The following is a 20,269-nucleotide window of genomic DNA, read 5'->3' as shown; positions in this document are numbered from 1 at the left end:
TCTGATCTTTGACTAAACCCTGCACCCTGCACCCGCTCCCCATGTTATCCAGCCGACTGCATCGCCAACTATAACAACCAGATGGAGAGCAAACAGACCAACCTGATGGTGCCGGAGGGAGGAGTGTACGGAGACGTGGACCTCTCCAACAAGATCAATGAGATGAAGACCTTCAACAGCCCCAACCTGAAGGACGGACGCTTCGTTGGGCCGGGTGGACCAGGGGGACAGCCCACCCCGTACGCCACCACACAGCTCATCCAGTCGTCTATCCTGGGCAACAACATCAACACAGACAGAGACAGAGGGAGAGGAGGAGTAGGGGGAGGGGAGATGAACGAGAAACATGGCTGGAAACCCACCCCGGTTCAGCTGCAGAAGCAACAGGAAATGACCTCACAGCTCCACCAGTATAACATCATGGAGCAGAACAAGCTAAACAAGGGTGAGTGTGTGGTGGGAATCGGTGGAGGTTAGGAGGTCAAAACATAGCCGCCTTCCATCTTTCTTTCTTCCCTTCTTTCTTTCCCTTTATCTCTGTGGATGGACCCACCATGCTGAAGAATGTTCCTTTTTTCACTCGCTTCCCTGCTGCCCCACATTCAGTCATATTGATAGAGACCATCATCAGTCTCTCTCTCATTGTCTCTTATGCATTTACTTAGCTCCTCTTTCCTCTCTGTGTTCATATATAATCTCTGCTCTACATTCTGGGTCAGTTTCTGTCTTTTCAGTCTGGGTTGTTCTTCATGGGTAAAGTCACGTTGCAACATGTGTAAGGATTTTCTCCAGGTGTCAGGTATCTGAAGGAGAGAGAAACATTTCTGTTGGAACTGACAGGCACTGATCTAAACTGTCGTCACCTTGTTCTTTCCTGCAGGAAAGAGCTACTGCTTCAGTAACACTGTTTTCAATTTGGTCATGATCTCTTGTGTGGAACAGAAATTGCATGTCTTCTCTTTCAGCACTATTAGGAAGACAACATCATGTTATTGCATGATATTACTCCAGACTGTTTGTTGTGACAGTTTAAAATTACATTTCAACTTATTAGAGGTGTATGACAGACATTTAAACACATCGCTGGTTAAGATCATTATTTAGATGTGTTGTTACAATGTTAGCACTTACGTTAGCCTAACTGTGATCATTAGTCATTTAAACTCAAACAGTCTCTATGCATCTTTTGATATCATAATGTCCCCTTCTGTCATTCATTTTCATAAGCTATCTGTACTTTTCTAATGCGATAATGTAGTGTATGTTGCCCTGCGACCCACCTTCATCATGCTTACCATCCTCCTCCTCTCCCCTACCAGACCACTATAGAGGAGGGGACAGTCCCATGGCTACCACCATCCTCTATAACCAGGCCCACGAGGCCCACACAGGGGGATCCTACAACAGCTCTGACCGGGGCAGCAGCAGCACCTCTGGTGAGAGAGAGGGGAAGGAGGGGGGACAGGGGCAGACAGGGGTTATCATATCCACAGCCAGATGGCTGGTGTTTTACTGCCTGGATGTTCACTCAATCGCTCTTGTTGTTGTTGTTTCCAGTTCATTATTATTTATATAAAACCACTTAATCACTTTCAACCCAGAAGCTCCATTTCTAAATCATTATTTTCCTCAAAAGCAATAAATCATAGTGGGACTAATAATGCATGATGCTTTAAAATGGTAATTTTGATTAATTTCCACGTCAGTCTCTTGAAGAGGAATGAAAAGCAGCCTTCAGTGGAGGGAAAATGGAGAAAACAAAGAAAGAGAAAAGAAACGTCAGGCTTCAGTTCCCATTCTGTGTGTTCCCAGTCTGTTTGTTCCCAGTCTGTGTGTTCCCATTCTGTTTGTTCCCATTCTGTGTGTTCCCATTCTGTTTGTTCCCATTCTGTGTGTTCCCATTCTGTGTGTTCCCAGTCTGTGTGTTCCCATTCTGTGTGTTCCCATTCTGTGTGTTCCCAGTCTGTTTGTTCCCAGTCTGTGTGTTCCCATTCTGTGTGTTCCCATTCTGTGTGTTCCCATTCTGTGTGTTCCCATTCTGTGTGTTCCCATTCTGTTTGTTCCCAGTCTGTGTGTTCCCATTCTGTGTGTTCCCATTCTGTGTGTTCCCATTCTGTGTGTTCCCATTCTGTTTGTTCCCAGTCTGTGTGTTCCCATTCTGTGTGTTCCCATTCTGTGTGTTCCCATTCTGTTGTTCCCAGTCTGTTTGTTCCCATTCTGTGTGTTCCCATTCTGTGTGTTCCCATTCCCATTCTGTGTTTCCCATTCTGTGTGTTCCCATTCTGTGTGTTCCCATTCTGTGTGTTCCCATTCTGTGTGTTCCCATTCTGTGTGTTCCCATTCTGTGTGTTCCCATTCTGTGTGTTCCCAGTCTGTTTGTTCCCAGTCTGTGTGTTCCCATTCTGTGTGTTCCCATTCTGTGTGTTCCCATTCTGTGTGTTCCCATTCTGTGTGTTCCCAGTCTGTGTGTTCCCAGTCTGTGTGTTCCCATTCTGTGTGTTCCCAGTCTGTGTGTTCTGTGTGTTCCCATTCTGTGTGTTCCCAGTCTCCCAGTCTGTGTGTTCCCATTCTGTGTGTTCCCATTCTGTGTGTTCCCAGTCTGTGTTTCCCATTCTGTTTGTTCCCAGTGTGTTCTGTGTTCCCATTCTCCCATTCTGTGTGTTCCCATTCTGTGTGTTCCCATTCTGTGTGTTCCCAGTCTGTGTGTTCCCATTCTGTGTGTTCCCAGTCTGTGTGTTCCCAGTCTGTGTGTTCCCAGTCTGTGTGTTCCCAGTCTGTGTGTTCCCAGTCTGTGTGTTCCCATTCTGTGTGTTCCCAGTCTGTGTGTTCCCAGTCTGTGTGTTCCCAGTCTGTGTGTTCCCATTCTGTGTGTTCCCATTCTGTGTGTTCCCATTCTGTGTGTTCCCATTCCCCAGTTTGTTTCCCATTCTGTGTGTTCCCAGTCTGTGTTCCCATTCTGTGTGTTCCCATTCTGTGTGTTCCCAGTCTGTGTGTTCCCAGTCTGTGTGTTCCCATTCTGTGTGTTCCCATTCCGTGTGTTCCCATTCCGTGTGTTCCCAGTCTGTGTGTTCCCAGTCTGTGTGTTCCCAGTCTGTGTGTTCCCATTCTGTGTGTTCCCATTCTGTGTGTTCCCATTCTGTGTGTTCCCATTCTGTGTGTTCCCATTCTGTGTGTTCCCAGTCTGTGTGTTCCCAGTCTGTGTGTTCCCATTCTGTGTGTTCCCATTCTGTGTGTTCCCATTCTGTGTGTTCCCATTCTGTGTGTTCCCATTCCGTGTGTTCCCATTCCGTGTGTTCCCATTCTGTGTGTTCCCATTCTGTGTGTTCCCATTCCGTGTGTTCCCATTCCGTGTGTTCCCATTCCGTGTGTTCCCATTCTGTGTGTTCCCATTCCGTGTGTTCCCATTCTGTGTGTTCCCATTCCGTGTGTTCCCATTCCGTGTGTTCCCATTCCGTGTGTTCCCATTCCGTTTGTTCCCATTCTGTGTGTTCCCAGTCTGTGTTTCCTGTCTGTGTGTGTTTCCAGTCAATTTCCTGTCTGTGTGTGTTTCTTTTCTGTTTCCAGTCTGTGTGTTTCCAGTCTGTGTTTCCAGTCTGTGTCAGTTTCCCAGTAAGTGTCAGTTTCCCAGTAAGTGTCAGTTTCCCAGTAAGTGTCAGTTTCCCAGTATGTGTCAGTTTTCCAGTCTGTGTCAGTTTTCCAGTCTGTGTGTGTATACATATGCTGAAGTTGAAGTTGAGCAAATTTCAATCCCGTGGGTTGTTAACAGAAAATGAAATACCACGTTTGTGAGTGTTTTTCTGTCGTGTGAGCTAGTCACTGGACGTTTTATTTGGTTCTTCCTAGTTGCTTAGACAGTTGTTTGTAAAAAAACATTAATTACCGTCCCCTTCATTCCGGCAAAGAGGAGGATAATCTCATCAGAGCTGCAGTGTTTGTTTCTGGACAAGGACTAATGACACACACATTCCAGAGGGAATGCCACACTGCCTCCATAACGCCCAGGATCCATTCCGATATTGTATATGAAGTTCAGCTCATTAAAGAGCAGCCCTCTGTGCTCGCTGAGCTCACAGCTCATTGGTTTCTCATTCTAATTGGCTGCTGTTAATTGGCCTCTGATGTTATCTGCTTTTTTTCACGTTTTTCTTTTTTCTCTTGGCAATGGTGAACATTAGTTGAAAAATAACTGTTTTTGATGGCATGGCTGGCATTAATTACACATTGAGAGATAATGTCCGTGGTGCATTTTCGCAACATCCATAAAGTACGGGGTTGCCATTAGCTGACATGCTCTCGTGTAAAATGATATTTTTTTTTTATCTGTGTAAATCCCACGCTGTAATTATCCCTGTTTGTTCCTATTCTATTATCTGCTGTCGATGTATTAATTTAGCTGCTGATTTAACATTATTCAACTATGTAGATGGTTGTGAGACAGAGGAGGATGTGGGTGTGGGGATGTGTGTCTGCATGTTTCTGACTGAAGGAGTTCTTTGTTCATGTTTTTCCAGGGAGTCAAGGTCAAAAGAAGGGAGTGCGCACCCCCAAACTACCCAAACAGAGTGCAATGAACTGGGCTGACCTTCTGCCTCCTCCCCCTGCTAACCCACCTCCCTTCCGCAAAATGGAGGAGTACTCCCTGTCTATGGACGAGAGGTGGGACATGTCTACACACACACACACACACACACACACACACACACACACACACACACACACACACACACACACACACACACACACACACACACACACACACACACACACACACACACACACACACACACACACACACACACACACACACACACACCGCCCTGCCACTCGGCCCTTTCCTTTCATTTACTGAAAGAGTGTAAGATTTGTCCTAAGCATTTTTGTTCTATTGTTTATCACTGCTAGGTTCATGTCAAACCTTTTCCTTTACCTTGGTAGCAGCACAACATGACTATATACTAGCGACATTGTTCCAGCTATGAATGTTATTGTCACGTTGAGTGACATCCAACTAATCAGTGTGTTTCACTGTGTTGACAGCTATGACCCAGACATGCAGTGCTCCCTGCCCCCCTCCCGCATGTACCTGCAGCCAGACGAACTGGAGGAGGAGGAAGAGGAGGAGGAGGAGGAGATGGAGAGGGGTCCCACTCCACCTGTCAGAGGGGCTGCCTCGTCCCCCGCCGCGGTGTCCTACAGCCACCAGTCCACAGCCACCCTCACCCCCTCGCCCCAGGATGAGCTACAACCCATGCTCCAAGACACTGCAGACAGCATTGGCTCTGGACACGAGCGCAGGTACTGGGATGTGTTATTCTGGATTAAAACAGACTCTGATTGGCTGATATACAGTGGGTATCATAAGTATTCACCCTCCCCATATTTTAACAGTCTATTGTGTTACAAAGTGGGAATGAAATATATTTAATTGTGATTTTTTTCCGGGGTCATTGATCTACACAAGATACTCCATAATGTTAAAGTGAAAAGAACATTCTATAAATGTACAATAAAATAAAAATATGGTCGTTGCGTAAGTATTCACCCCATAAATGAGTTCAGTTAGACCTAAATGAGTTCAGTTAGACCTAAATGAGTTCAGTTAGACCTAAATGAGTTCAGTTAGACCTAAATGAGTTCAGTTAGACCTAAATGAGTTCAGTTAGACCTAAATGAGTTCAGTTAGACCTAAATGAGTTCAGTTAGACCTAAATGAGTTCAGTTAGGCCTAAATGAGTTCAGTTAGACCTAAATGAGTTCAGTTAGGCCTAAATGAGTTCAGTTAGGCCTAAATGAGTTCAGTTAGGCCTAAATGAGTTCAGTTAGGCCTAAATGAGTTCAGTTAGGCCTAAATGAGTTCAGTTAGACCTAAATGAGTTCAGTTAGGCCTAAATGAGTTCAGTTAGGCCTAAATGAGTTCAGTTAGGCCTAAATGAGTTCAGTTAGGCCTAAATGAGTTCAGTTAGACATAAATTAGTTCAGTTAGACATAAATGACAGAGTGAAACATATACAGAATCAAGTATACTGAATCAGAATATAGAATATATCAAAACATGTATACTTTATGGATCAAGGCACTAAAGTCATGAGCTGTTTCTGAAGTATATTGTTACTACTTATTTATTCAAGGTGTATTATTGATTTATCTTTCATTCATCTTTTGTTTTGATCGTTGACAAAAAATGATACTAAATATATTTTATTCCCACTTTGTAAGACAGTAAATGGGTGATACCCACTGTAGTAATGATTTCAATAGTCTCTGCAAAAAAATGCAATCATATTTTATAATTGATTTATTTAATTGATTTTTCATACCCTACATTAAGAACATGTCTCCTGCTGTTTCAGACGCCATGCAGTGAGCCCCCCTCCCCGACCCCTCTCCCCCTCACACACCTACGGCTACATCTCCAGCCCCATGTCCCTGGACACAGACGGCATGGAGGAAGAGGGGGAGATGTTGGAGGAAGAGGAGGAGGAGGAGGAAGGGGACGAGACAGACGCGGAGGTGGCTAAGGTGCACCACCACCACACCCACCCTCACCACCCCCACCACCCCCACCACCCCCAGCAGATGCACCCCAGGAGGCTGCTGCTGCGGGGTCTGGAGCAGACCCCAGCCTCCAGCATGGGGGACCTGGAGAGCTCTGTGACGGGATCCATGATCAACGGCTGGGGTTCGGCATCCGAGGAGGATAATGCCTCGTCAGGGCGCTCCAGCGCTGTCAGCTCCTCAGACGGATCCTTCTTCACAGATGCCGACTTTGCCCAGGCAGTCGCGTCTGCTGCAGAGTACGCAGGCCTGAAGGTGGCCAAGTACACCAACCCCACGCAAGGCCAGGAGGAAGGCCCCGGAGGTAAGCACATCTATTCCTCACTAATATAACGTCACTTTATCAAGAAGAAGAGAATACAAGATAATGAGCACCTTAATTCCTTAGAGTCTAAGACGTTGGGGGAGGGTGGGTGCTAAGCTGACAAATGGTATCTTAAACTGATATCTATATCCTAAACGGATATCTCTAGCTTAAACTGATATCTCTATCTTAAACGGATATCTCTATCTTAAATGGATATCTCTAGCTGAACTGATATCTCTATCTTAAACTGATATCTATATCTTAAACTGATATCTATATCTAAACTGATATCTCTATCTTAAATGGATATCTCTAGCTTAAACTGATATCTCTATCTTAAACGGATATCTCTAGCTTAAACGGATATCTCTAGCTTCTCTATCTTAAAGTGATATCTCTAGCTCAAACTGATATATCTAGCTTAAACTGATATCTCTATACTAAACTGATATCTCTATATTAAACTGATATCTCTATATTAAACTGATATCTATATATTAAACTGATATCTATATATTAAACTGATATCTATATCTTAAACGGATATCTCTAGCTGAACTGATATCTCTATCTTAAACTGATATCTATATATTAAACTGATATCTATATATTAAACTGATATCTATATATTAAACTGATATCTATATCTTAAACGGATATCTCTAGCTGAACTGATATCTCTAGCTTAAACGGATATCTCTAGCTTAAACGGATATCTCTAGCTAAAACTGATATCTCTAGCTTAAACTGATATCCCTATACTAAACAGATATCTCTAGCTTAAACTGATATCTATATCTTAAACGTATATCTCTAGCTGAACTGATATCTATATATTAAACTGATATCTATATATTAAACTGATATCTATATATTAAACTGATATCTCTATCTTAAACGGATATCTCTATCTTAAACGGATATCTCTATCTTAAACGGATATCTCTATCTTAAACAGATATCTCTATCTTAAACTGATATCTCTATCTTAAACGGATATCTCTATCTTAAACGGATATCTCTATCTTAAACTGATATCTCTATCTTAAACTGATATCTCTATCTTAAACGGATATCTCCATCTTAAACGGATATCTCCATCTTAAACGGATATCTCTATCTTAAACTGATATCTCTATCTTAAACGGATATCTCTATCTTAAACGGATATCTCTATCTTAAACGGATATCTCTATCTTAAACGGATATCTCCATCTTAAACGGATATCTCCATCTTAAACTGATATCTCCATCTTAAACGGATATCTCTATCTTAAACGGATATCTCTATCTTAAACGGATATCTCTATCTTAAACGGATATCTCTATCTTAAACGGATATCTCTATCTTAAACGGATATCTCTATCTTAAACTGATATCTCCATCTTAAACGGATATCTCCATCTTAAACGGATATCTCTATCTTAAACTGATATCTCCATCTTAAACGGATATCTCTATCTTAAACGGATATCTCTATCTTAAATGGATATCTCTATCTTAAACGGATATCTCTATCTTAAATGGATATCTCCATCTTAAACGGATATCTCTATCTTAAACGGATATCTCTAGTTTATGAAACTGATATCTCTAGTTTATGAAACTGATATCTCTAGTTTATGAAACTGATATCTCTAGTTTATGAAACTGATATCTCTAGTTTATGAAACTCTTATTCTGAAAGCCCACTGACAGAGGGGAAACCTTTTCATGGTTTCATGTACCTTACCAAATGTGTATTTTCCTTCAGGACGAAAGTATCAAATGACCCCTTCAGGCCACCGTCCTGGCAGCCCCCTGTCCACAGACAGCAACATGAGCACGGCCAACATGCAGAAGAGGCCTCCTAAGAAGCAGAAACAGCACCCTGCAGCGGGCCACCCAGGGCTTCAGCGACGAGAGGCCTACCCTGAAGGTACAGTACAGAACCACACTCTGCTCATTCATCACTAAAGTACTGTACGAGGTGGAATATCATAATGAGGACTGGAGTTGTACCATGGATCCATTTGTAAACTAGTCCACTAAATCTGTAATACCTCATAATGAGGACTGGAGTTGTGCCATGGGTCCATTTGTAAACTAGTCCACTAAATCTGTAATACCTCATAATGAGGACTGGAGTTGTGCCATGGATCCATTTGTAAACTATTCCACTAAATCTGTAATACCTCATAATGAGGACTGGAGTTGTGCCTATGGGTCCATTTGTAAACTAGTCCACTAAATCTGTAATACCTCATAATGAGGACTGGAGTTGTACCATGGGTCCATTTGTAAACTAGCCCACTAAATCTGTAATACCTCATAATGAGGACTGGCAGTTGTGCCATGGATCCATTTGTAAACTAGTCTACTAAATCTGTAATACCTCATAATGAGGACTGGAGTTGTGCCATGGGTCCATTTGTAAACTAGTCCACTAAATCTGTAATACCTCATAATGAGGACTGGAGTTGTACCATGGGTCCATTTGTAAACTAGTCCACTAAATCTGTAATACCTCATAATGAGGACTGGAGTTGTGCCATGGATCCATTTGTAAACTAGTCCACTAAATCTGTAATACCTCATAATGAGGACTGGAGTTGTGCCATGGGTCCATTTGTAAACTAGTCTACTAAATCTGTAATACCTCATAATGAGGACTGGAGTTGTGCCATGGGTCCATTTGTAAACTAGTCCACTAAATCTGTAATACCTCATAATGAGGACTGGAGTTGTGCCATGGATCCATTTGTAAACTAGTCCACTAAATCTGTAATACCTCATAATGAGGACTGGAGTTGTGCCATGGATCCATTTGTAAACTAGTCCACTAAATCTGTAATACCTCATAATGAGGACTGGAGTTGTGCCATGGGTCCATTTGTAAACTAGTCCACTAAATCTGTAATACCTCATAATGAGGACTGGAGTTGTACCATGGGTCCATTTGTAAACTAGTCCACTAAATCTGTAATACCTCATAATGAGGACTGGAGTTGTGCCATGGATCCATTTGTAAACTAGTCTACTAAATCTGTAATACCTCATAATGAGGACTGGAGTTGTGCCATGGGTCCATTTGTAAACTAGTCCACTAAATCTGTAATACCTCATAATGAGGACTGGAGTTGTACCATGGGTCCATTTGTAAACTAGTCCACTAAATCTGTAATACCTCATAATGAGGACTGGAGTTGTACCATGGGTCCATTTGTAAACTAGTCTACTAAATCTGTAATACCTCATAATGAGGACTGGAGTTGTGCCATGGGTCCATTTGTAAACTAGTCCACTAAATCTGTAATACCTCATAATGAGGACTGGAGTTGTGCCATGGATCCATTTGTAAACTAGTCCACTAAATCTGTAATACCTCATAATGAGGACTGGAGTTGTGCCATGGATCCATTTGTAAACTAGTCCACTAAATCTGTAATACCTCATAATGAGGACTGGAGTTGTACCATGGGTCCATTTGTAATCTAGTCCACTAATACTGTCATATCTCAGTACCCAGCCCCACCCATGTGATGTATGGCATGGTGCCTGCCTGAGACAGTGTCCAGGACTGAGTGTGAGTGTGTCATAAGTCAGAGCTTTTAATCATCTTCCCCTCGTGTGTGTGAGATCACTTCCAATCTGTGGTGGTGCTGAGTAGAGCAGCCTAGATGGTAGGGGTATGGAGGGGGCTTGTCTCAGGGGACTACTGTCCAGTTCCAGCCCGTTCTCCTGCTGCTGAAACTGGAATGTCTTCCACTCCAGCCAGCCACTAATGAAATTACCCCAGGTGCTCTGGCTCTTATTGAAGTGGCCCCCTGGCCTCCACTCCAGAAGCCAGGAATAAACAAAGCAGGGGCTAACTACAGAGTAACAACGCACAGCACCGGGAATATGCTTATCCTTGTCAAAATGAAGGTTATTTATTGTTGCTTTATTTGTGGCCTATGTGTTAGTTTTAGTGTGTGTGTGTGTGTGTGTGTGTGTGTGTGTGTGTGTGTGTGTGTGTGTGTGTGTGTGTGTGTGTGTGTGTGTGTGTGTGTGTGTATTATTGCGTGTGTGTGTCTTATGCGTGCATATGTGAGGTGTCCTTGTGTGTTGGAAGCACTTGACAGGCAGATTTAATATCCAGCCCCACTCTGAGCCAGACCAGCTATCACTGCACCAAATCCTACCCCAGAAGGTTCATCCCTTCATCCTGCCTTCCACCCCATCCCCTCCCTTTGAAGTAAACTCTCCATCCCTCACTCTGCTCTCTTCCAGCTCCCTCCCTCCCTCCTCCCTCATTCCCAATCTTTGTTCCCTATGTGTGTCTGAGAGGAGTGAGGAGGAGAGGAGACAAGACAGTTATCCATCTGTGTTATATATTCAGTGTTCCATCTGAATATATTGATTGCACTGTTGTGGGGGGCTGGGTGAGTGACAGAGAGGTGACGGGGAGATGAGAGGTGACGGGGAGGAGAGAGGTGACGGGGAGGAGAGAGGTGACGGGGAGGAGAGAGGTGACGGGGAGGAGAGAGGTGACGGGGAGGAGAGAGGTGACGGGGAGGAGAGAGGTGACGGGGAGATGAGAGTTGACGGGGAGGTGATGGGGAGATGAGATGTGACGGGGAGGATAGAGGTGACGGGGAGATGAGAGGTGACGGGAGGAGAGAGGTGACGGGGAGGAGACAGATGACGGGGAGGAGAGAGGTGACGGGGAGGTGATGGGGAGATGAGAGGTGACGGGGAGGAGAGAGGATGAGAGGTGACGGGGAGATGAGAGGTGACTGGGAGGAGAGAGGTGACGGGGAGGAGAGAGGTGATGTATCTTAATGTATTTATTTCCATAGTAGTATGATGATTGCCCCCCTCCCCTGCTAGCTGTGTCCCCCCGCTGTCCATTGCACTGGAGGTCAAAGCGAGAGCAGTAATCCACCCAGGACAGGACAGCCATAAATACCCAGAAGCATCAGTTAGCAGGGAAATTAAAAGACAGGGGTACAAGTGGACCAAACCCCCTCTCTCTACTCTCCACCCCCTTCCCCCTCTTTGATTCTCATTTAGTCCTGTTTGCTCAGTGGATGGTGAGATGACCAGGTTTGAGGTTATTTCCCCATGTGGTTCACATGCTGGTGTAATGCCTGTTTTAACTTCCACACTCAAGTTAACCCTTTCCATTCCGTCTTTGCTAAAATCTTAATTTAGCATACATCTGTATAGGCGTCCAATATGGGAAATAAATCGACATACTTGGTGGTGTATTCTCTAACTGAGCCATCGTTGAGTCTCTCTAAAACTTTTTAGGGATAGGGGACCGTATTCAGAAGTTTGGATGACTGAGGTGCCCAAAGTAAACTGCCTGTTAGGATATGCATATAATTGGTAGTATTGGATAGAAAACACTCTAAAGTTTCCAAAACTGTTCAAATGATGTCTGTGAGAATAATAAAACTGATATGGCAGGTGAAAACCTGATGAACATCCATCCAGGAAGTGGAATTTTCTTGATGTGGGTGCTTTTCAATTGAATGCCAATACGGTATCTAATGGGTTAGGACCCAGATTGCAGTTCCTATGGATTTACTAGATGTCAACAGTTTTTAGACATTGATTCAGGCTTGTTTTCTGAAAAATTAGGAAGAATGAGACTTTTTGGTCAGTGGACTGCGGAAGCATGCAGTGCTGGTTTTGCGCGTGACTAAGTGCGCACCCTTCGTTGTTTTTCCTTTCTATTGAATACGCTATTGTCCGGTTGAAATATTATCAATTATTTAGACAATTGACAACCTGAGGATTAATTATAAACATTGTTTGACATGTTTCTACGAACTTTAACGGTACTATTAAGATGTATTCATCTGCATGTTTTGACCACCTTTGAGCCAGTGGATTACTGAACAAAACGCGCCAACAAAACAGAGTTTTGGGGATATAAAGAGGGACTTTATCGAACAAAACAAACATTTATTGTGTAGCTGGGACTCTTGTGACTGCACCAGATGAAGATGATCAAAGGTAAGTGATTCATTTTATCCCTATTTCTGACTTTTGTGACTCCTCTACTTGGCTGGAAAATGTTTGTATGCTTTGTAAGCGGGGAGCTGTCCACAGATAATCCCACGGCATGCTTTCGCCGTGAAGCCTTTTTGAAATCTGACACAGCTGCTGGAATAACAAGAAGTTAATCTTTAAGCCGATGTATAACACTTGTATCTTTTATGAATGTTTATTATGACTATTTCTGTATTTTGAATTTGGTGCTTTGCAATTTCATTGGATGTTGTCGAGGTGGGTCGCTAGCGGTACGCCAATCCCAGAGGTTTTAAGCACCTCGGACTCAGTGACCGTCTGTGTAACAGTATAACTTTAGACCGTCCCCTCGCCCATACCCGGGCGCGAACCAGGGAACCTCTGCACACATCAACAACAGTCACCCGCGAAGCATCGTTACCCATCGCTCCACAAAAGCTGCGGCCATTGTAGAGCAAGGGGTAACCACAAGGTCTCAGAGCAAGTGACATCACCGATTGAAACGCTATTTAGCGCGCACCGTTTCACATCCGTTACACCTGCACAGAGAAACTTTGTAGCGGGGCAGGGGAAAGAGAGGGAGGAGAATCGTGGCTAGACGAAATAGAATGGGTGGGAGATGAGGAAATGTTGAAATGCAAGGAGACATGGCTGAGTCAAATAGGAATCCTGACTTAATGAAGTGGTGATTAAAGAGCTCAGCCATATGCTCCTTGTTACCAACAACCACATAATCAACATTAAGGGACATGCGCAGCTGTGAGGAGGGTTTACTGTCCAGGTCTTTAACCTCTCTGGGATATTTGGGACGGTAGCGTCGCACCTCGCCAACAGCCAGTGAAAGTGCATGGTGCCAAATTCAAAACAACAAAAATCTCATAATTAAAATTCCTCAAGCATACAAGTATTTTACACCATTTTAAAGATACAATTCTTGTTAATCCAGCCACAGTGTCTGAGTCACAAAAAGCACAAATAGAGGCCAAATTAATCACTAAACTTTGATGATCTTCATCAGATGACACTCATAGGACATAATGTTACACAATGCATGTATGTTTTGTTCGATAAAGTGCATATTTATATCAAAAAATCTAATTTTACATTGGCGCGTTACGTTCAGTAGTACTAAAACATGCAGTGATTGTGCAGAGAGCCACATCTATTTACAGAAATACTCATTATAAATGTAGATGAGAATACAACAGTTTACACATGGAAGTAGAGATATACTTCTCCCTAATGCAACCACTGTGTCAGATTTTTTTAAAACTTCACGGAAAAAGCAAACCATGCAATAATCTGAGTACAGCGTTCAGACAACTAAGCAGCCCAAAAAATATCCGCCATATTGGGTGGTCGACATAAGTCAGAAATAGCATTAGAAATATTCACTTACCTTTGATCTTCATCAGAACACACTCACAGGAATCGCAGTTCCACAATAAATGTTTGTTTTGTTCAATAATGTCCATCATTTATGTCCAAATAGCTTCTTTTGTTAGGGCAAATCCAAAAGCGCGTTCAGGTCCAGCCGAACGTCGGACAAAAAGTTCCGTTACAGCCCGTAGAAACTTGTCAAACTAAGTATAGAATCAATCTTTTGGATGTTTTTATCATAAATCTTCAATAAGGTTCCAACCGGAGAATTCCTGTCTGTAGAAAAGCAATGGAACGAGAGCTAACTCTCTTGTGACTGCGCCTCAGAGTCTGGGGCAATCTGCCAGACACCTGGCTCATTCCTCTCTCATTCGGTCCCACCTCACAGTAGAATCCTCAAACAAAGTTCTAAAGACGGTTGACATCTAGTGGAAGCCTTAGGAAGTGCAACATAACCAACATCTCACTGTATCTACAATAGGGGCTGAGTTAAACTACAAGCCTCAGATTTCCCACTTCCTGGTTGGATTTTTCTCAGGTTTTCGCCTGCCATATGAGTTCAGTTACACTCATCATTCAAACAGTTTTAGAAACTTCAGAGTGTTTTATATCCAATACTACTAATACTATGCATATATTAGCATCTGGGACAGAGTAGCAGGCAGTTTACTTTGGGCACCTTATTCATCCACCCTGTCACCAAGAAGTTAATCGTTTTACAGAACTTCTTGGGGTTAGACCCACAGAGAGAGAACTGCTCCTTAAAATAACTTTGGCCTTCCGGATAGCCTGAGTGAGCTTATTTCTCATTTTCCTGAATGAGAGCCAGTCAGCTTGAGTATGCATGTGCTGAGCCTTTCACCAAATGCAATTCTTGAGTAACTCTGCCAGATCACGGTCGAACCAGGGGCTGAACCTGTTTTTAATTCTATTTTTCTTTATGCGGTCGTGTTTGTTAACAATACCACAGAAAATATCAAAACAATGTTGAAGTGTCTTCGACAGAGGGGATCGAGCTGATTCTATATAAATTTACAGAGGCCAGGTAATGAAGAAAGACTTGCTCATTAAAGTTTTTAAGCAAGCGTCTATGACAAATCAGGACAGATCATTTCAATGAGCAATCCTTACGAACACAGGCTGTAAAACAGTGATCACTAAGGTCGTTACAGAAAACACCAGACTGATACCTATCAGGATTATTTGTGAGGATAACATCAAGGAGTTTAGCGTTTTTCTGGGTGTTTGGAGTCATACCTTGTGGGATTGGGAAAAGTCTGAGAAAGATTTAGGGAGTCCCATTGCTTTAGGACTTGGTCAGGTGGTTTAAACATGTCCCAGTTTAGATCACCTAGCAGGACAAATTCAGACTTAGTGTAAGGGGCCAGGAGAGAGCTTAGGGCATTTAGAGTACAAGCCGGTGCTGATGGTAGACGATAACACCCAGCAATAGTCAAAAAAGAGCTATTTGAAAGTTTAATGCTTATAACCAGCTAATCAAATTGTTTGGGGAGAGACTTGGTGGAGACAACCGAACACTGAAGGTGTTCCTTGGTAAAGATTGCCACTCCACAACCTTTGGAAGATCTGTCTTGCCAAAACAGTTTATAACCAGAAAGGTTAACATCAGTGTTCAAAACACTCTTTCCTAACCACATTTCAGTAATGACCAACACATCTGGATTGGAGCTGTGAACCCACACTTTCAATTGATACATTTTAGGTAATAAGTGCAGAAAACCCAGGCTTTTACAAGAGCAGAAATCAGTGAATCAGATATCAGAGCACAAGGCAGAATTGGGGCTAGCTACTGTAGATTGGTACATGCACATTTGCAGATATCATCTACAGTAATACAATCTCCTGCTATTGTTGGCCTCAAGGGCACCTCACACTTCACAACTCAGTGCAGCCGGATCAGTTCTGTCCTAGCAAGCCTTAACCTATCACATTGGTTAAAAAAGGTTATACATGCCAACATATTAATCAAGAATTATGCAAAGTGATCGTGTCAGGCAAAGATTTTATCCAACTTTTTGAGCATTGCAACATTTGATGTAAAGTCCCTTTCTCTGTGGTTGTCTCACGCGTCTATAGAGTTCACAGCTGCCGAAGCCTCATCGGGATTTGTTATTCCCCAACATTTGCAACTTGGTCATTGAGCGTCATCACTATCTTTCCTTTGCGGTACTTCGATCATGATTACCAGCTGAGTTAAACTTTTATGAGTTGATTTTACTCCTGCCTCAGAGCTTGTGTGAGCAGTGTCTTGATGTCATCCTAAAACCTACTCTGAGCTGAGAGTTTTTTTAAGTCTTAAAAGAGGTTTTTGTCCTCACCCCCATGTGTCCATAAATCTGCCTGGCTGTCCTCTCCTCTCCTCCTCCTCCTGTAGGGGGCTATATCTCACAGACAGTGGCATTGATCGGATCCTGACTGAGGTAGGAGGCAGGGAGACATAAAAGACACTGCAGACACTCTGCCGTATGATATCGACTGACCCAATGTGTATTCAGGAGGTGTGGTGTTTTTTTATTTCACCTTTATTTAACCAGGGAGGATAGTTGAGAACAAGTTCTCATTTACATCTGCGACCTGGCCAAGATAAAGCAAAGCAGTGCGACACAAACAACAACACAGAGATACACATGGGATAAACAAACACAATATGAAAATCTGTATACAGTGTGTGCAAATGAAGTAGGTAGGTAAGGAGGTAAGGCAATAAATAGGCCAATAGTGACAAAGTAATTTCAGTTTAGCATTAACACTGGAGTGATAGATGTGCAGATGAGGATGTGCAGATGAGGATGTGCAAGTAGAAATACCGGTGTGCAAAAGAGCAGAAAAAAAGAGAAAAAATATGGGGATGAGGTAGGTAGTTGGTTGGATGGGCTATTTACAGATGTGCTGTGTACAGCTGCAGCGATCGGTAAGCTGCTCTGACAGCTGACGCTTGAAGTTAGTGAGGAAGATATAAGTTTCCAACTTCAGTGATTTTTTAAATTCGTTCCAGTCATTGGCAGCAGAGAACTGGAAGGAACGGTGGCCAAACGAGGTGTTGGCTTTGGATCGTCAGTTTTACGAGGGTATGTTTGGCAGCATGAGTGAAGGAGGCTTTGTTGCGAAATAGGAAGCTGATTCTAGATTTAATTTTGGATTGGAGATGATTAATATGAGTCTGGAAGGAGAGTTTACAGTCTAGCCAGACACCTAGGTATTTGTAGTTGTCCACATATATATACACGTCCAGAGTAGTGAAGCTAGTCGGGTGTGTGCGGGTGCGGGCAGCAATCAGTTGAAGAGCATTCATTTAGTTTTACTAGCGTTGAAGAGCAGTTGGAGGCCACGGAAGGAGAGTTGTATGGCGTTGAAACTCGTTTGGGGATGTGTGTATTAGACCTTCCTGATTCAACCAAAGCTCCATAGTAAAAACGCAATGGCAACTGGGTTAGCTGGGTGTGAGTGGCATAGGGATGCTGGGTATAATAGACATTGGGATGCTGGGTGTAATCAGCATCGGGATGCTGGGTGTGAGTGGCATAGGGATGCTGGGTATAATATAGACATTGGGATGCTGGGTGTAATCAGCATCGGGATGCTGGGTGTGAGCTGCATAGGGATGCTGGGTGGAATAGGCATTGGGATGCTGGGTTCAATCTGCATCGGGATGCTGGGTGTAATAGGCATTGGGATGCTGGGAGTAATCAGCATCGGGATGCTGGGTATAATAGGCATTGGGATACTGGGTGTAATCAGCATCGGGATGCTGGGTGTGAGTGGCATAGGGATGCTGGGTATAATAGACATTGGGATGCTGGGTAGGAGCGGCAAAGGGATGCTGGGTAGGAGCGGCATATGAATGCTGGGTAGGAGCGGCATAGGGATGCTGGGTAGGAGCGGCATAGGGATGCTGGGTGTAATAGGCATTGGGGTGCTGGGTAGGAGCGGCATAGGGATGCTGGGTGTAATCAGCATCGGGATGCTGGGAGTGAGTGGCATAGGGATGCTGGGTATAATAGACATTGGGATGCTGGATGTAATCAGCATCGGGATGCTGGGTGTGAGCTGCATAAGGATGCTGCGTGTAATAGGCATTGGGATGCTGGGTATAATCTGCATCGGGATGCTGAGTGTAATAGGCATTGGGATGTTGGGTGTAATAGGCATTGGGATGCTGGGTGTAATAGGCATTGGGATGCTGGGTGTAATAGACATTGGGATGCTGGGTTAATCAGCATAGGGATGCTGGGTAGGAGCGGCATAGGGATGCTGGGTGTAATAGGCATTGGGATGCTGGGTGGGAGCGGCAAAGGGATGCTGGGTAGGAGCGGCATAGGGATGCTGGGTGTAATAGGCATTGGGATGCTGGGTAGGAGCGGCATAGGGATGCTGGGTAGGAGCGGCATAGGGATGCTGGGTAGGAGCGGCATAGGGATGCTGGGTGTAATAGGCATTGGGATGCTGGGTAGGAGTGGCATAGGGATGCTGGGTGTAATCAGCATCGGGATGCTGGGTGTGAGTGGCATAGGGATGCTGGGTATAATAGACATTGGGATGCTGGGTGTAATCAGCATCGGGATGCTGGGTGTAATAGGCATTGGGATGCTGGGTGTAATAGGCATTGGGATGCTGGGTGTAATAGGCATTGGGATGCTGGGAGTGAGTGGCATAGGGATGCTGGGTATAATAGACATTGGGATGCTGGGTGTAATAGGCATTGGGATGCTGGGTGTAATAGGCATTGGGATGCTGGGTGTAATAGGCATTGGGATGCTGGGTGGGAGCGGCAAAGGGATGCTGGGTAGGAGCGGCATAGGGATGCTGGGTATAATAGGCATTGGGATGCTGGGTGGGAGCGGCATAGGGATGCTGGGTGGGAGCGGCATAGGGATGCTGGGTGTAATCAGCATCGGGATGCTGGGTGTGAGCTGCATAAGGATGCTGGGTGTAATAGGCATTGGGATGCTGGGTAGGAGCGGCATCGGGATGCTGAGTGTAATAGGCATTGGGATGCTGGGTAGGAGCGGCATAGGGATGCTGGGTGTAATCAGCATCGGGATGCTGGGTGTGAGTGGCATAGGGATGCTGGGTATAATAGACATTGGGATGCTGGGTGTAATAGGCATTGGGATGCTGGGTGTAATAGGCATTGGGATGCTGGGTGTAATAGGCATAGGGATGCTGGGTGTGAGCGGCATAGGGATGCTGGGTATGAGCGGCATTGGGATGCTGGGTGTGAGCGGCATTGGGATGCTGGGTGTGGGCGACATTGGGATGCTGACTGTGAACACTATTGGGTGTGAGCAGCAATGGGATGGTAGGTGTGAGCGGTGGGAATGGCTGATTGCTATGTTTATTAACTTTGTTATCCTGTGTGGATTATGGGCCGTGCCGGCCGACAGAGCTGACCCGTCACTCAACTGGGAGGCTGATTAAAAGATGAAAAGCCATCGATCGAAAGCAACGCAGACAAGGCTTTTCTCAGGCAGCTTGTTTTGCTTGGACGGGTGTGTCTGTGTGTGTCTAGATGTTTGAGCACTCAGGCAGCCCACCAGTCAGGCTCATATGAATAATGGCTCAAGGACAGACATCATTGATTCATCGACAGGGGAAGTGGAGCAGGTCAGAAAGCCAGCTGCTGATCGTCACGCTCTCCTCCATCTATCTCTCTCTCCTCCATCTCTCTCTCTCCTCCATCTCTCTCTCTCTCTCCTCCATCGCTCTCTCTCTCCTCCATCGCTCTCTCTCTCCTCCATCTATCTCTCTCTCTCCTTCATCTCCATTTCTCTCCTACATCTCCATCTCACTCCCCCATATCTCTCTCTCCTCCATCTCTCTCTCTCCTCCCTCTATCTCTCTCTCTCCTTCATCTCCATCTCTCTCCTCCATCTCTCTCTCTCTCCTCCATCTCTCTCTCTCTCCTCCATCTCTCTCTCCATCTCCATCTCTCTCTCTCCTCCATCTCTCTCTCTCTCTCCTCCATCTCTATCTCTCTCTCCTCCATCTCTCTCTCTCTCCTCCAT

At 44.4% G+C, this 20,269-nt stretch overlaps 1 protein-coding gene across 5 annotated transcripts in view; it reads left to right on the top strand.

Moving 5' to 3' along the window:
• LOC118381439 (roundabout homolog 1-like) overlaps positions 1-20,269 on the top strand; it is a 611,139-nt gene that overhangs the window by 581,209 nt on the left and 9,661 nt on the right. For all 5 annotated transcript variants that reach the window (XM_052508183.1, XM_052508051.1, XM_052508220.1 and 2 more), the window contains 6 exons: positions 53-445; positions 1,320-1,436; positions 4,512-4,656; positions 5,038-5,295; positions 6,351-6,859; positions 8,617-8,781. In XM_052508183.1, coding sequence (XP_052364143.1) covers positions 53-445; positions 1,320-1,436; positions 4,512-4,656; positions 5,038-5,295; positions 6,351-6,859; positions 8,617-8,781 — 1,587 coding nt within the window. The remainder of the gene's footprint in view (positions 1-52; positions 446-1,319; positions 1,437-4,511; positions 4,657-5,037; positions 5,296-6,350; positions 6,860-8,616; positions 8,782-20,269) is intronic.

Source organism: Oncorhynchus keta, chromosome 1, assembly GCF_023373465.1.
Source record: "Oncorhynchus keta strain PuntledgeMale-10-30-2019 chromosome 1, Oket_V2, whole genome shotgun sequence".
NCBI classification, from domain to species: Eukaryota; Metazoa; Chordata; class Actinopteri; order Salmoniformes; family Salmonidae; genus Oncorhynchus; species Oncorhynchus keta.
This window is presented reverse-complemented; position numbering and strand designations above follow the sequence as displayed.